Source organism: Rhinopithecus bieti, unplaced genomic scaffold, assembly GCF_001698545.2.
Source record: "Rhinopithecus bieti isolate Rb0 unplaced genomic scaffold, ASM169854v2 scaffold_1530, whole genome shotgun sequence".
NCBI classification, from domain to species: Eukaryota; Metazoa; Chordata; class Mammalia; order Primates; family Cercopithecidae; genus Rhinopithecus; species Rhinopithecus bieti.
The window spans coordinates 3,714,861-3,732,493 of NW_016803808.1; the positions used below are offsets into that span (position 1 = coordinate 3,714,861).

The 17,633-nt window shown below is 50.6% G+C and overlaps 1 protein-coding gene across 1 annotated transcript in view; it reads left to right on the forward strand.

Moving 5' to 3' along the window:
• GREB1 (growth regulating estrogen receptor binding 1) overlaps window positions 1–17,633 on the forward strand; it is a 107,777-nt gene that overhangs the window by 37,847 nt on the left and 52,297 nt on the right. The window contains exons 6-13 of the mRNA XM_017854034.1: window positions 41–175; window positions 2,396–2,524; window positions 6,657–6,770; window positions 7,259–7,402; window positions 10,239–10,424; window positions 14,216–14,566; window positions 16,450–16,578; window positions 17,307–17,435. Coding sequence (XP_017709523.1) covers window positions 41–175; window positions 2,396–2,524; window positions 6,657–6,770; window positions 7,259–7,402; window positions 10,239–10,424; window positions 14,216–14,566; window positions 16,450–16,578; window positions 17,307–17,435 — 1,317 coding nt within the window. The remainder of the gene's footprint in view (window positions 1–40; window positions 176–2,395; window positions 2,525–6,656; window positions 6,771–7,258; window positions 7,403–10,238; window positions 10,425–14,215; window positions 14,567–16,449; window positions 16,579–17,306; window positions 17,436–17,633) is intronic.

Consider the following 17,633-nt stretch of genomic DNA (forward strand, 5'->3'; position numbering starts at 1 on the left):
AGAGCAAGTTGGTTTTCACACGTGCGCCTTGCCCCCTTAGAGTTTAGAAGCCGGCAGATCCCCACCAGTACTTGTTCTGGTTCCTCCTTCCCGGCCCTGGAGAGCGCGGCTGCCTTCCCCAGCGAGCCCATTCCCGGGACGAACCCCAGCATCCTGATGGGAGCTCAGCAGGCAGGTGAGGCGGCAGAGACATACCAGGGCTGCTGAATCCACACAGCTGGCATGTCTCTGATGTGTCCGGTTGACTATGTAGTCAAGCATTCTTCAAAATAAATCAAGGGGCTGTTATCTTTTTCTATAACACCTTTACTTTCATCTTGAATTTGATATACTTTTCAGCAAAGAATGCTAGGTGTTTCACTGGGAGGGCTTTTCTTTCTTCCTGTTTGATATGAAGTGGGATCCCCTGGTGGGGACATATGCAGGGTCCATCTGCAGCACCGCCCCCCATACAATCCCCACACAGCATAGAGCTCTCTATGTAAAGGTGCTGAGTCAGGGTTTGAATGAATTGCTAGAAGGGGTGGAGAAGACCAGATTGCTGCCATTCACCCCGTGCGCAGCACTCCCCAGCTGTGTGAATGCCTTGAAGCCCAACAACCATGCTGTGAGCAGGCCTCCGTTCCACATTTTACTGATTGGGAAGGTGAGGCTCATGGAGGCTGGGTGCTTGCCTAGGACCTCGTGGGCAGGAGGAGGTGGAGGCAAGAGGTGACATTAGATGTGAACCCTGATTCACATGCTTGGCATTTCACCATGTTGCACAGACTTCCTAAGCATGGTGATTGTTATCACAGTAGACACCAGCCTTCCCAAGGATGCAGGAAGGTCGCTGCTTGTTTTCATGCCTCCTGCCCAGTGGGTCTGTAGAGGCACATTGGCCCTGGGAGGAGGCCAGTACCCTTGCACCCACCTGGCCCATCCATCGCCTGGGCAGGGGACTGGAACATACTCTCCTCCAGAGCTCCTCGCTGCTTCCCCATGCCCAGGCCCCCAGTGCCTCTACCATCATGGCCTGGAGAGCCTGCTGTTTTTGCTGTCAGGGTGCCTGGGTGTAAGCTCCAGTGCTGCCACTGTTTAGTTGAGTGATTTGGGGCAACTCAAATCCTCTGAACCTCCATTTCCTCATCTGTAAAGTTGGGCAAATCTCTTCTATCTAATTTGTAGGGCGATTGTAAGAAATAAATAAGATGGTAGTATCAGCAAGTACTCAAAGGATGTTACACGCCAGGCACCGTTCCAGGCAGTTTCTTCTGCTAACTCATGTCGTTCTCACAGTGGCTCTGAGTTGCTATAGTGACCATCCCTGTTTTCTGGATGAGAACACTGAGGCATAGGGAGGTTAAGTAAGCATCCAGGGTGACACAGCTGGGAGGTGGTGGAACTGGGCTCAAACACATGTCATCTGGCTTCAGAGCCACCCCCTTAAACCCACAGGAAACATTCAGTGCTACTCCTGACTCAAGCTCTTTCCAGACCGTTCTGACTGACATGGACAACTTAAGCAGTTCTGTCAGCCCCAGGAGACCAGAAGCCATGATTGTCCCCAGAATTACCCTTAGACCAGGGGAACCCTGGGCCATGTGAACAGTCTGCACCCAGGTAGCTGCAAACCCAACTGCTCTCCTGGACTTCAGATGTGTTAGCCAATTTTCATACTGCTGTGAAGACATACCCAAGACTGGGTAATTTATATAGAAAGTGGTTTAATGGACTCACATTTCTGCATGGTGAAAGGCAAAGGAGAAGCAAAGGCACATCTTACATGGCGGCAGGCAAGACAGTGTGTGCAGGGGAACTGCCCTTTATAAAACCATCAGATCTCGTGAGACTTCTTCACTATCACGAGAACAATATGAGGGAAACCACCCCCATGATTCAGTTACCTCCCCCCAGGTCCCTCCCATGACACATGGGGATTATGGGAGCTATAATTCAAAGTGGGATTTGGGTGGGGACACAGCCAAACCATATCAACCAGAGGTCTTGAGAGAGAAGGTAGAAGGAAGCAGAACAGTTTCAGGTGTGGTCCTGGAATTCAGGAAGTCCCCTGGTCCTTCTTTCACTCAGGCTGTGTGTCCATTGGGGTGTGAGCAGGAGGGTGCATGTTCCTGGGTGTGCATGTATATAGGCATGTGTGCGTGCGTGTGTGTGTACATGTTTGTGCATGTGTATGCTTGTGTGTAGGCAGAAGTGTGTGTGTGTGTGTGTATGCATGTATCTGCATGTATCTTCTCCGTGTAGCAGAATCACTGTTGGGAATTCTGACCTTCTGATGAGACTTGCTGGGGAAAAGCTAGTTTGTGAAACTGCAAGGAAAGTGTTTTCCTCCTTGCCTGGCTCCCAGAGCATTCTCGTGAACTGACCCTCCTCTTTGCCTTCTATCTGCTTTCAGGACCAGCTTCTGATCACTCCTCACTAAGCGCAACAGTGGGTCCGGCTGTTTTCAACGGCAAAGATTCCCCAAAGTGCCAACAGCTGGCAAAGAATAACCTGTTGGCCTTGCCGCGACCATCGGCTTTAGGTAGCGCTGCCTGTCCTGGCTGTCCTGGGGATCCTGCTCTTCTCTGGGCCAAGGCCAGAGGGGGCATGGGAGCTGCTGGGCTGGGGCCGCTGAGCCTGCTGGAGTCTGGTGTGGCTTCCATGAGAGTCAGGCCAGGACCACGGGTGCCTCCTGAGTCCATGGGTCTGGGTCCAGGCGCTGGTGCTGTATGAGTGACACTTGGGAGTTGTCGTGTGTGCCAAGGAGCAGTGAGACAGCTGTGGTGATGGCGAGTGACCTGTCCTGTGGGCTGCACAGCTGCAGGATGGTAGAATTTTGGAGCAATAGTGGGCAATGTCTTGTTGGGGAAGAACATGGGCTTCCAAATCAGATAAATATGAATTCAAAACCTACTGCTGTCTCTTGTTAGTCAGGGGACCTTGGCCAAGTCTCAATAAATGTTTCTTCACCTGGAGATAAGAATTCTGCTCCAAGGGTTGTTCAGAGGGATGAGGTGCTGTATGAAAGGTCAGAGCACATCTGGCAGCTCACTAATTGGTACCGGCTGTTCTCATCCAAATCAGCGTCATTGCTGAGGCTAGTCTTTTCAGGGAAGGCTTCCTGGAGGAGGTGATAACTGAACTGCAACTTAGAAGTTGGGGAAGCATCATGTAGAGACAGAAAGGGAGAAAGGAAGCAAAGAGGGATGAGGAGGTGAGGATATGGATGAGAGAGGTGAGTGAAGGGGCTGAGCAGACCTCCTGCCAGAGGAGGGTTTGAGGAAGCTGTGAATGGGTGGAGCAACCTGGGGACCTGCTTGAGGACTCCCAGTCCAGTGCTCTCCCCACCATGCTCATCTGGAGCCACTTCATAAGCCATTCTCGTCTTCCTCCATCATGCACTCAGCTAAATTGGATTTGAAGATCTAAGACATCAAACTGGAGGAGCCCTTAGAAACCATCTAGGCCAACACTGTTTTACAGAGGAGGAGACAGAGGTCCAGAGAGGCAGGGGCAGGCCTCTAAGCTCCCACTCCACTGTGCTGGTGGAGGACCTCCCTGGTGAAAATCTTGTGAATTGTCTAACTCTTGACTGAAGGGGCGAATGTAGTTTCTGAACAGAATCCGAGGCCTCCCGTTCCCAACCAGCGCCTCCATCCTGGAGTCTGAAACCCACAGCAACCAAGTCCCAGGCAGTGGCAAGTCCCATCCTCCGCAGCAGCCGAGCCCCAGGCAGCCTCCTGCTTTTATCCAGGGACTGCTGCTTCTCTGCCGAGTGCTGCATTTGGGGGCAGCCCTGTGGCTGCAGAGCTGGACATCTGGGGATGAGGATACTGGGGATGCCACGCTGCTACAGCCTCCCTTCTGGGCTGTCTGTGGACCCCCCAACCTCCACCCTGAACAGCAGGGAGATGAGGGCCTCCCTCAGCCCGGGACCCTGTGAAGGTGGCCCTGGGAAGCCTTCTGTGTGGGACTGACTGCATTTTCCTTGCCATGCTCCATGGAGGGGTGTGGGAGATGGAGCTCCTCCAAATTGCCTAGGGGAGCACTCAAGCCTTTCCAGAATCTGGCCCCAGCCCACCTGCTCAACCTCATTCCCTGCTATTTTGGCTGCCCTGGGCAGTTGAGCTCCCCCACCCCCATGGCCCCATCCTCCTGTCTCCATGCTCTGTGCCTGCATCCCGGCTCTGGGCTGCTCTCTCCACTCACCTATTAAATCGCCTGTGTGAGCTTAGTTCAGGGGGCACCTGCTCCATGCAGGAGGGCTCCCTGTGAGTGCACGGGGCTCCCAGCCGTCCCAGGCTTAGTCCCGCAGCCACATGTGGCCATCAGGGCCTCGGCGCTGTGCAGTTCCCAAGGGCAGCACCATGGTAACGTGCATCTTGGAGCCCCTGGTACCAGCCGCTGGGGAGCCCAGCCAGAGGGCATGATGCTGGCTGAGTTGAGTTGTGTTGAGCACAGCTGAAGTGTTGGAGTTCCTGGGCCTTCTCCTCTGCTCTGGGGCGAGAGCTCAAAATTAATTTTTAAGAAACTGCATCTAATACCACAAGGAGTTTACTGAAGCCTTGAGTCCTGTCACTCACTGGTTCCCAATGGAGAAGTGCTGCCCCCTGGGGGGCGGGGGTAGGAAATGTTCTGGTAAAGGATGGATTTGTTGTCCCAGGCACAGGGTCTTACTGGCATTTGATGCTGGGACAGAGTGGGCAGCATGCAGAATGTCCTGCACCAAGCAGGCTACATAATGAATCATCTCCCAAAAATGCCAAATAATACCTCCCCAAGAGACATTTTGAGAAATAATTGATCCACATTGGTACCATGGGAGCAGCTGCTGGTGACATCATTTGGAAAGGGCTCATGGGCTTAGGGTCTACTTAGAGCTATTTATAGGGTTATCTTCCAAAAGTGAGAACACATCTGTGTCTCTTCCATCCTTACTGAGATCCAATTCCAAGCCCTGTCCCCTTTGGTCATTCAGTAGAGCTTTTAGAGCAGCTGGCTGCTTAGCCTCTGTGGGGGGTCTCGCATTGCAACTGGGGACAGATGTTTGCAGAGTCGAAGGCCTCATTCCTGCAAACAGGGAGGAGAAAACAGCAGCTGCGTCAGTGGTTGTTGGGAGGGCCAAAGGAGCCCACGGGTTTGAAAGTTCTTTGTAAATAAAGTACTTTATGCTTTTAACTTTTTATTTACTTTTAGTCAGTCTAATGAGGTGATAATATTTTTTTGATTACCCTTGAGAGACTCTAAAGCAATTATTCTCACTTAAGTGTGCTTAAGAATTACCAGGCTGGCCAGGTGTGGTGGCTCACAGCTATAATCTCAGCACTTTGGGAGGCTGAGCGGACAGATCACCTGAGGTCAGGAGTTCGAGACCAGCCTGACCAACATGGTGAAACCCTGTCTCTACTAAAAGTACAAAAATTGGCCGGGTGTGGTGGTGCACACCTGTAATCCCAGCTACTTGGGAGACTGAGGCAAGAGAATCGCTTGAACTCAGGAAGCAGAGGTTGCAGTGAGCCGAGATTGCACTACTGTACTCCAGCCTGGGCAACAAGAGTGAGACTCCATCTCAAAAAAAAAAAAAAAAAATCACCAGGCTGGCTTACAAAGGATGGTGTTTTCTTACTGTCATTTCCAGAGATGTGATTCTGGAGGTCAAGGTGGGGCCCAGGAACACACAGGTTTAGTAGGCACAGGTTTAAAAGGGCCATGTGGGTTCTGTGCAGTGCCTCGGGTCATACCTGGAGAACCATTGCTCTGATTGTTGTTTCTCCACCCGGGCTGTGCATTATAATCAAGAAGAAGCGCTGAGATATTGGGATGCCTGAGTCCTGCTCCCATGCTGGGCTTCTGGTTTAACTGGGATAGGATTACATCCAGGCAGAGTTTTAAAAGTTTTCTGGTTGAGTTTAATGTACAGTTGAGGTTGAGACATGAATCCCTACATGTAGGGGAAATTTTGTGTCTGGTTAGTCAAGAAACTATGGAAACCAGTTCTTGATATTTTGAAACATTCACGAAGTTAGCTTGAGTCATGAGCATGCTGCTGTCTAGAGTGGGCAGGGATGACTCATTGCAGTGGGTGTCAGCCTCTGTACTTGATTTTTTTTTGAGTCTGAAATTAGCTTTCTCGGCTGGGGCAGGGAGGGGAGCACAGGCGGATCAGTACTGCCCCCAAGTGGTGGGGCTGTGGTGGTGGATCAGATGCTGCTGCCCCCGTCTGCAGAAACGTATTTCTCTCTTCCAGCCCTTCAGATTGGAATATGTCCATAACAATAATGATGGTGGTGAAGATGATGATGACGTGGGTAATTCTGGCTACCTTATTGGGCCCAGGCTCCTTGCAATTCATTGCACAAAGCACTCTACATACATTCTCTTTAGTCCTGTTCAAACCACCTTTCAGAGTAGGGTTTAGTGTCCCATTTTAAAGATGAAGGAGCTCGGGCTCAGAGAGAGATCGTTTAGACACACACACAACTTTGGAATGAAACATTTACAAAAACTGACATTTCCTTATGCCTAGATATTGCACTAGCTCCTTAAAACCCCTGTGAAACTGTGATTAGAAAAACAAAACAAAACAAACAGATCATTGTTCTCCAAACCAAGGGAAAGTTTTATTGGAACTCTTTCCTGATGATAGCCTAATCCACACTCTGAATATTGTCTAGGTATCTTGTCAAACTCCGGGCCCCCCAAAAAACGCCACAAAGGGTGGTCTCCAGAATCTCCATCAGCTCCAGATGGTGGCTACCCCCAAGGTGGTGGGAACAGAGCTAAGTATGGTAAGTGATGGCAGCCTTGCCCAGAATTCCAGACTTGGGTACTGGTGGTAGTGCTGCTGCCAGTTGTGTGTGTATGTGTGCATGTGTGCGCGTGCATGTGTGTGAATGTGCGTGTGTACTGCTGAGGGAGTTCTAAGGAGGCAGAGTTTGGTGTAACCAAAGACTTCTTTCTCACATGTTAGAATTGCTTTGCAAGGTCTAGGATCCCTGTATGATAGTGAGTTCTCTGATCCTTGGGAATTTTAAAAGGGGCTGTTTATGACTTGGCAGGGATATCAAAGAGGAGACCGAACCATTGGGGGAAGGATGGATGGAAGGAACTTAAAGGTGCCCTTGACCTTAGGAATCTATGACTCTAAGACTTTGCTGCTCCTGTAATCAGGGACATTGATCAGGAGGTAGCAGCATTGCTGCCTGGCCTGATGTCAGGTGTGTGAGAAGTGGATGCCTTGTCTGATGTTTTTACTAATGTTCTTGGGTGTTCCTAGAGAGCGCAGGCGTGTCCTGCGTGCCCCAGGTTGGCTTGGTGGGACCAGCTTCAGTCACCTTCCCAGTGGTGGCCTCTGGAGAACCCGTGTCTGTTCCTGACAACTTGCTGAAAATATGCAAGGCCAAGCCAGTGATATTTAAAGGCAAGTACAGCAGTGCACCGAGTCGTGGGAATGGAAGAACCTGAAGGAAGGCACGAGAAACAGGCAAAAGCGAGAACTCTTCCCGGTCTGACTCCAAGGGTATCCTCCTGAGACAAACCTAAAGTGCTTTCCAGGGCAAGGAAGGAACAAGGCAGAGCCAGTCACTAGTTCAGCCCCTGATCAGATGCCAAGAATGATGGAGCTTGTCAAGCTTCCCACAGTGGGTCCAGGTGAAATGATTCCCTGCCATGAAGTCTATTTGCCTCTTCCTCGTTCTTTCCTTCATCTGCTCAGCTTCATTGAGCATCTGCTATGATCCCAGGCCCGGTGCTGAGTGCCGAGGATTAGGAAAAAACAAATCACTCCCTGGCTGCAGGAGCCCTGTTCTGGTGGGGGGTCTCCTGTTGTCACCCACGCCACTAGTATTTTTTGAGTATGGAATCTACTTTGGTTGGGCAAAGATAGCCATGGTCACCACTGTAGAAGCATCAAACAAAATTAGATCTGATCCGTTTTGTGCAGTGGGCTAACGTATGCTACGTGGGGGTAGACTTTTGGCTTAACTGAAGAAATCCCTTTGATGAAGCTGGAGATGTTGCAATGGGAAACCCTGGGGGGATTCAGCAGGGCTTGGCTGGTGATCGCAGGCACCAGAATGGCTGGCACATGGCAACACACACACACATACACACGTAGGCACGGCACACACACCACACAGACACACTGTGCACGCAGGCCCCTCTTAAACACGTTACTATTGCATTTGGTATCATGCTTGTAGATAGAGGAGGGAGGATTGTAGGAAAGTGGGAGAAGCACCCTGATAATTAAGAAATAGGAAAGAGCATGTCTTTTTCCTAAAAACAAAAACTGGACAGGGTATTCAGGAAGTAGCATGCAACTCTGAGTTTCGACCTTAGCATGACATAGAACCAATGACCGAGGCAGTTCCACTGGGCCCCCCGTCTACCTCAAATGAAGGCCAACGTTCTTTCAGTCATGTTGCATGCATTTTTTGTATGTGGCCATGATGTGTCTGTGGTAGGTCTCAAGAACACAGTGCTCAGGAAACAGAGCTAGGACAGGGTGCAAGGCTTGGAGGTGTAGGCAGGGCTTCACCTGCCTCTGCTTTGAACCAGGAGCCTCAGAAAAGAAAGCCCAGCCAGTCTACGTCTCACACGAACAATCTCAGAATACAGACTGTCCTCTTGGTTCTCAGGTGTGCTCTGTTCCCTCCACTGCCTGTCTGTTTCCACTGCACCCCTCACTGTAAAGCCCTTGTCTCTCTGACTCCTGTTCCCCACAGCCACATGTCCAAGCCCTCCTGAGGCCTTACGACTCAGCCCTGTGCCTTCTCCATGAAGTTGTCTTAGATTCCCTTTCCTCTGCCCCCCTTGTCACTTCTCTGTCCCTCTTTTATGACAAATGTCACATGCTTGCTTTTATAGTAACTCTTTACCTTGCCTCTTGCCAACCGCAATATTTGTAAGTGGTGCTACCCAAATGGTAGCCCCTGGTCCAGCAGAACCTGCATCGCCCCGGAGCTTATGAGAGGCGTGAATTCATGGACCCATCCTGGAATCAGAATCAGGCCCCAGTTCTGCATCAGAAGCTCTGGGTGGGCCAGCAGGTGTTTGGCAAGCCCTTGAGAAGCAATGTCTTTGAGAACACGACCTGTGCCCCAGGCACCAGCTTTACTCCCCAAGCCTGGCAGGATGTCTGCATATAGCACACAGCCGAAGTCAGAAAATATATTTTTGGTGACTAAATGGAGTACCCGGAGTGCAAGATACCACACACACACACAACCATACACACACACACACACGTGCCACCTTTCAGAGCTCAGCAGGCCCGAGAGGATTTGATAGCTTCACCTGATTTTACAAATGCGGAGACTGAAGTTTAGGGCAGTTAAGCTTCTTGCTTGATGTCATGTAGCTAAATAATAGTGGAAAGAGATTTGAACCTGGCCTGGACGATTCCACCTCTGAGGGCTATCTTCAGAATGAATCTTCTAATGGACTGGGCATGGTGGCTCACGCCTGTAATCCCAGAACTTTGAGAGGCCAAGGTGGGTGGATCACTTTAGGTCAGAAGTTCAAGACCAGCCTGGGCAACATGGTGAAACCTTGTCTCCACTGAAAATACAAAAATTGGCCGGGTGTGGTGATGCACACCTATAATCCCAGCTACTTGGCAGGTTGAGGTGGGAGGATCGCTTGAACTCGGGAGGCGGAGGTTGCAGTGAGCTAAGATCTCACCACTGCATTTCAGCCAGGGGACAGAGCAAGAGACTGTCTCAAAAAAAAAAAAAAAAAAAAAAAAAGAATGACTCAGTATTCTGGTCTCTGTGGTGATGTATTATCCCAACTCACCTTGCCAGATAGCCCTGGGAGGGAGGATGCAGGGCAGAATCCTCCCTGCTTGGAGTTAGGGAGGCAAGGCCTGGCAGGCAGCACCCAGTGAAGCTCTGGAAGGTGCTCTGCCCATAAGGTGTCCCGTCGGTGGTGCTGGAGGAGTGACAGGTGGTGGCTGCTTGGCTCTGGGCAAGTCCCTCCCTTCAGCTGCCTCACTTGTAAAAAATAAGAGGATTGGACGAAATGAACCAGTAAGTGGCACAGCCCCATTGGTTAGAAGAGGTGACTCCTCTCATTGTAGGCTCCAGAAGGGTGAGCAGGTGCACTCAATGAGCAAGGCTTCCCAGGACAGGGCACTCGAGGGACCTGACGCAGTTCACTTGTCTCCTTCAGCTCCCTCACCCCCAGAGAACTCATGTGTGGGGCCATGAGCTGTGCACAAGACCGGGTGCCAAGTCACTGCTGTTCCTCTGCAGGCCACGGGAACTTCCCTTACTTGTGTGGGAACTTGAATGACGTTGTGGTCAGCCCTCTCCTGTACACGTGCTACCAGAATTCCCAGTCTGTCTCGCGGGCATACGAGCAGTACGGCGCCTCTGCCATCCAGCCCATCTCTGAGGAGATGCAGCTCCTACTGACTGTCTACTACCTGGTCCAGCTGGGTGAGTCACCTCCACCTATTGGCCAGGTGGCAGGGAGGGGCCACAGCCCGAGCACAGACCTGGCTTCGGCCCTTGTGGGGGCTGACTTGGGCTGCTGGAATTGAAATACATGGGGAGAGCTTATGGCTCCACTGGGAGGACGTCATGAGGTCACTGTGGGCATACCCACATTGAGGGGCCGAAAGTAGGTTGAAGTTAATGGAGACATTTCCAGAAGTATTTATCTGCCATTCCAGGCACAGGGATACAGCAGGGAATTGGGCAAAGACCCTGCCCTTGAGGTGATTCTAGTCTAGTGGGAGAGAGAAGCAATAAACCAGTGGAAAACAGGCAGGTAAAGGTGGGCACATGCATTAGTGTGTGTCTGTGTGGGGCCAGTTTAGGGCCATGAAGAAAGACCTCTGTGATTAGAGACCTCGACCCTGAGAAGGAGTCAGCCTTGTGTTGATCTGAGGAAAGAGGACAGGTGGGGCCCTGAGGAGAGAGGGAGGCCAGGTGAGACTGTGAGGTGGGGAGCAGTGAGCGTCCCAGGTCGCTGGAGAGGCCAGTGTAGCTGCAGCAGAGAGAGGGTGTGAGGGAGAGGTGTGGTCACAGGGGGCAAGCTCCGGTCAAGAGTGTGATTCTATGGTAGACACATGGAGAAGCCACCGGAGTGTTTTTAGGCAGGGGATGGAGGTGATCTGATTTTCACTTTAAAAACGCCACCTTGGCTGCTGTGTGGAGTCAGATGGTGCAGATGCAGTGGCGGAAACAGAGAAAGAGTCAGTTGTTGCCTATTAAAGGCACAGAGTGGCTTGGGCCACTGAGGGCAGCAGCAGTGAGCTGCAGGGGCTATTCTGAAGGTAAGTCTGGCTGGAAATCCCTTTGAAGGGGGTGGGAGCAGGTGAGGCCTGGGTTTCAGCCTGAGCAGCCAGGTGAATGGTAGCAATGAACTTGAGTTCTGTCTTGGCATGAGTTTGTACAAGATGCCCACGAGACAGCCAAGTCACCTGTGTTCATTTGCATGGGCAGGCCTTGAGCCCCAGGAGAGGTTGAAGCTCTAGGTATACATTTAAGACACATTGGCTTACAGATGATGTATGTTAAAGCCGTGAGACCAGCTGCGGGTGGCTACGGGGAGAGGAAAGTGCCAGGGTTTGAGCCTGGGGACCTCCAGTCTTCAGAGATCCAGAAGAGATGACTGAGATAGAATGGGTGAGAAGGAAGGAAAGAACAGTAGAGAATCTGAGAAACCCAGCATTTCCCTCTTTCTCATAGTCCCCACCAGTCCGTCAGTAAGCAGGCTTCATTCTGAATCCAGTCTCGCTCACCCTCTTTGTGGCTGTCCCCTCACCGGGGCACTATTCTTGCCCTGTTCCCCATATCCCTGAGAACCGGGAATCTGATTGCATCTCTTCCCTGCTCAGAGCCCTGCTGCGGCTTCCCATCAGTCTCTCACTCCACCCCTTCCTGGGGCCCGGCCTGCCTCCTGGTCCCACCTGCTTGCTCTGTCCCAGCCCGTTGTACCCCTCAGCAATCTTGGTCCCACCAAGGCATCCCACACTTGCTGTTCCTTCCCTGTGACATGCTCTTGCCAAAGACATTTGTGTGGCTTGCTCCCTCATGTCCTTCAGGTTTCAGGTCACCCATCATCTCCTCAGCAAGGCCTTCTTGTTACTGTGTGTAAGACAGCTCCCGCCCTCCAGGCCCCTATCGTATGCCCTTTATCTTTAGGGCACCAGGAATTAGGGTCTGTGATTGTTCCCTTTAAGTGTGTCTCCCCCAGTTAGGGTGTAAGCTCCATGAGGCCAGGCATGCTCAGTGAGTCCTTTTCCCCATGCCCCACAGCGTCCGCAGCTCAAGTCGACAGTCTGCCAACCTATATTGAGGGAATAGGCGAATGTTGATAAGAAGCAGTGAAAAAAAGCATTCCCAAGGAGAGGGGCTGATCAACTGTGCCAGCATGGCTGGGAGTTGAGCAGAGGGAAGACTGGACTCTGACCATTCGGTTTGGCCATGGGAAGCGATTGGCAACCTTGATGATGATGTACGCAAAGATTGGGGATAAGTCACATTGGAGTGGATTAGAGAGATTGGAGGTGAGGAGACAGTATGGCATGTATAGACAGCTCTGGGTAGGGTTTAGTTCTGGAAGAAGATGTGGACTCAAAGGAAAGTTTTTAAAGAGAGAGAGATAACAGCTAATCTAATTAAATTCTAATTTAATAAGCTAATTGAAGTAGTGAATTCTGATTAAATGTATCCAATCAAAGATGGAGATATAAGCTAATTTAATCATTCTGGCACGGCCCACAGAGCAGGTGGCATGAACCCCGTGTGATGCATCAGAAAACCGTATGAGATAGCTCAGGGCCACACAGCTGGTGCTGGGTAGAGCTGGACTGGAACCCACCTTTTAAATGGAAGCCTGGTGCACTATCCTCCAGCTCATCAAGTGTGAAATCTGGACGTATAAACCAGACAATTCATAAAAGAAAAAATATCAGAAGGAAACAAATATTGAAAAGTATTCAATCTCACTCATCATCAAAGACATGCGAATCACAAATCAAGTCACCTTTTTCTGAATTAATAACCCAAATGATGGTACCCAGTGGTGCTTAGGTGCAGTAAAACCAGTGCTTGTCAAATGCACCGTTTGCGTGGTAAACTCATGCATTCAGGCCGTTTGGAAGCCAGCTGATGGTATGTATTAGCTGGTTCTGTAAATCCACCTTTGAGACTTTAGGCAAAGGAAGTAATGTTCTATACATCAAGATGTGCATTGCAGAGGTATTTATAAAGGTGAATATTTGGAAGAAATAAGAGAATCCACAATAGAGACCTTGCTGAGTAAACTTACGGTGGTGCTTACATATGATGGGACATTATGGACGTGCTAACAGCGCTCGTTACGATGGCTGAAAATGGCACTGAAACTGATGATAAGGTCACGGTTACAGAAAGAATGCAAGACCCAAAGTTTATATGGACAATCATTACAGCTATTTGTAAGGACAATTTTAATATTAATTCCAGCAACGCATGTTTTTATTCCCTGTCCTGGAGTAGGAGAAAGCCTATATTCCCAGGCTGAATGTTCTACACATTTACCACTGTATATGCACATAGGGACAGTGTAACCTGTCTATACCATGGTAGTTCCAGTCCTAACTTTCTGAATTCTTTTTAAAGACCTTCTCTAACAAGCTATGGGAATTTGGCTTCCTTCTTTTTTTTTTTTTTTTTTTTTTCAACAGCAGTGTTTTGGGTGATAATTTTGGGTTGATACTTACTCTTTTACTGGGTTTTGTTGGCTTTTGAAAATTGTCTCTCCTTATAGTTGGTGAGTGGCTTGGTAGCAAAGTAAGATTTTTGCTTTTGAAAAGAGGACAGAAAAATTGAACTGCAGCTTGAGAACATATTCCTTTATCCTACTTTGTCATTGAAAATTAAGGAATCACTTTTAACTGTTTTAGGTGTGTATGGCTGAAGAGTGAGCGAGGACTATGTTTCTGGATTGTCAAAGAGAATGCTTAATCTTAAAATAAAATAAATGTACAAATCATCTTATAATTAAAAAAAAAACTTGCATATGGAAAAAAAAGACTAAGAAATACACATAGATACCGTGGCTCTGTTAGGGCAGTGGTGAGATTGTGGCGGATTTTATGCCCTCCCCTCGTGCTCCAACCGTCTGTGATACGATTTCACAGCAATAACTTAAGTGGGTACTTCCACATCACTGCACCTGCGCGTCCCCGGATGTCGCTGGCATTTGTGGCAGGCCCTCCGCCCGCGTTGTGTTGCAGCCGCGGACCAGGTGCCCTTGATGGAGGACCTGGAGCAGATCTTCCTGCGCTCTTGGCGCGAGTCGCACCTGACCGAGATCCGGCAGTACCAGCAGGCGCCGCCGCAGCCCTTCCCACCCGCGCCCAGTGCTGTGGCACCCGTGACCTCCGCGCAGCTGCCCTGGCTGGCCAGCCTGGCCGCCAGCTCCTGCAACGACAGCGTGCACGTCATCGAGTGTGCCTACTCCCTGGCCGAGGGCCTCTCCGAGATGTTCCGGCTGCTGGTCGAGGGCAAGCTCGCCAAGACCAACTACGTGGTCATCATCTGCGCCTGCCGCAGCGCGGCCATCGACTCCTGCATCGCCGTCACTGGTGAGCGCTGGGCCGCGCGGCTGTGGGGAAGCCCCCTGAACTGCGTTCCTGGTCCCCTCCTTTGGTGGTTCTCTCCCTTTCTGTCTAGGGTGGCCCGGGTTTGCAGAAGCAGTTAGCACCTGTGGTTTGTGCTCAGTAGCTGGCTTCAGAAGGCAGCCTTGACTAATGACTTAGTTACAATCTCATCCCTGCTCTGAGTGGCTGGTGAGGTTAGCCCTGGGGTCAGCTTGGGAGTGTGGAAAGACCCTGTTGAAAACCTGGCTCCACTACGTGGGTGGTCACTCACACCAGGAGCTCTGGCCCTGTTTCTTCACCCATCTATTGGAGATAAAAAAACAATGACCTTGTGTTGTCTGTGTTCAGGAGCCAATTAATTTAATTTTTTGAGACAAAGTTTCACTCTGTTGCCCAGGCTGGAGTGCAGTGGCCTGATCTTGGCTCATTGCAATCTCTGTCTCCTGGGTTCAAGAGATTCTCTCACCTCAGCCTCCCAAGTAGCTGGGACCATGCCCAGCTAATTTGTATTTTTTGTAGAGATAGAGTTTCACCATATTGCCCAGGCTGGTCTTGAACTCCTGAGCTTGAGTGATCCACCTGCCTAGGCCTCCCAAAGTGCTGGGATTACAGGTGTGAGCCACTGTGCCCAGCCAATTGATTTAATTTTAAAAACACCCATTGAGGCCCCACATGTACAGTCACTGTTCTAGGGGCTGGGGGCCCACAGGGAGCAGAGCAGTATCTGCCTGTCCAGAGTGTTCTTTTGGGTGGGGGAGGCAGACACCAAACACGTGAGCTTTCTTGGCCTGCTTAAATCTTCACAAGTGTTGTGCATTTTCAGCCGGAATTTTTTGTACCTTGTAAAATTTACTTTAAGAGTGCAGAATTTAATGCACTTTTTTTTGGAGACAGGGTCTTGCTCTGTCACCTGGGCTGAAGTACAGTGGCGAGATCTTGGCTTATTGCAGTATCGAGCTCCCGGGCTCAAGTGATTCTGTCGCCTCAGCCTCCATCCGGAGTAGCTGGGACTACTACAGGTGTGCACCGCCACACCCGGCTCAGTTTTGTACTTTTGTAAACACTGGGTTTTGCCATGTTGCCCAGGCTGGTCTCAAACTCTTGGGCTCAAGCAATCCATCCACCTCAGCCTCCCAAAGTGCTGGGATTACAGGCGTCAGCCACCATGCCTGGCGTTTAATGTACTTTTTAAGTACAGTGTCTGAGTTGTCTTTTAGCATTTCTTTCTTTCTTTCTTTCTTTTTTTTGAGACGGAGTCTTGCTCTGTTGCCCAGGCTGGAATGCAGTGACACCATCTCGGCTCACTGCAACCTCTGTCTCCTGAGTTCAAGTAATTCTTTTGCCTCAGCCTCCTGAGTAGCTGGGACTACAGACGTGCACCACCATGCCCAGCTAATTTTTGTACTTTTGGTAGAGATGGGCCGGCTAATTTTGTATTTTGGTAGAGATGGTTTTCGCTATGTTTTGTATTTTTGGTTGAGATGGCCAGGCTGGTCTCAAACTCCTGACCTCAGGTGATCCACCCACCTCAGCCTCCCACACTGCTGAGATTACAGGCGTGAGCTACTGCACCCAACCAGCGTTCTTTAATCTTAAACCCATTCTGTGTGTGTGTGTGTGTGTTTTAAAATAAATTATTTACCTTACTGTGAGTAGGACATTCAGTAGTAGACCCTGAGCCTCTGCCATGTGCCAGGCACCGTTATCTTGCATCGCCTGACAGCAGGCTTGGGAGGTAGATCCTGCTATTAGCCACAGGTTCCTGATGGGAAATGTCAGTCTAGAAGGGTTAAGGGACTAGTCCAGGGCCACACAGCCAGTAAGCAGGGAAGATACGATTGGTACAGTGAAAGTTGTTTGCTTTCCAGGAAAATACCAAGCCCGGATTCTTTCTGAGAGCCTTCTCACCCCAGCAGAGTACCAGAAGGAAGTCAATTACGAGCTCGTTACGGGGAAGGTAGACTCGCTGGGGGCCTTCTTTAGCACCCTCTGTCCAGGTAGGCTTGTCATGAGACAGGTGCATATGCGTACGTTAATAGGGCAGAAATCAGTGCCAGGGGAGGTCATCTCTGCCCCACCCTGCCGGTGACCGGCTAAGGCTGACCTCCACTGCAGAGTGCCCCTCATTCTGTGCACTTGCATTTCTGTCCCTTTCTTTTCTTGAGTGACAGCCGCGGGTTCTGACTGGCCATCTCTTCCTGCTTGGGCTGTAGAGTTCTCCTGAGGGGTGGAGGGCACCTTGTGGGATCTGTCTTTGTGCGGTACACAAGGCCCTTGCGCCTGTTTCTCCCCACCTTTCCGGCGTTGGTGGCCTCTCTTCCCTGTCTTCCCTCTTGCTAGAGAGTTCCACATCCCTTGTGCTCTGGGCTGTGAGCATCCTTCTCCCTTGTTTGCCTAGCTACCCACCCCTCAAGACTCATCTCATGTACCCCTAGAAAGCTTCTCAGGCCCTTCGTTTTCCAGATGGGCTTGGGACCTTCCCCTTTGTCCTTTACCATGTAGTTCTTCCTTCTGCCCTAGCACCGGCTGTGTCTGTGTGCGGGGAGCTCACTCTGGCAGTGTGTCTTCATCCTGACTAGGCTAAGACCCCTTGACGGGATGGGCCACGTCCTCTTTACCTTCACGACTCCAGGCCTCCGGACAGTACCTGACACTAACTGCCCTGTAGATGTTTGCTGAATTTCACTGACATGGAAAACCCATTTGTTTATTCTGTCTTGGGCAGAGGGTGACATTGACATTTTGCTGGACAAATTTCACCAGGAAAATCAAGGCCATATTTCTTCCTCACTCACTGCCTCTTCTGTCACTAAAGCAGCATCCCTGGATGTCAGTGGGACACCGGTGTGCACAAGTGAGTGGTGAAAAGGAATCTCCCAGGGTGGGGGAGGTACAAAGTAGTGATGAGGGGCAGGGGCAGTGGGCGCAGGTGTGCACAGTGATGGGGGGCAGTGGGCACAGGTGTGCACAGTGATGGGGGCAGTGGGCACAGGTATGCACAGTGATGGGGCAGTGGGCACAGGTGTGTACAGTGAGAGGGGCGGGGGGCAGG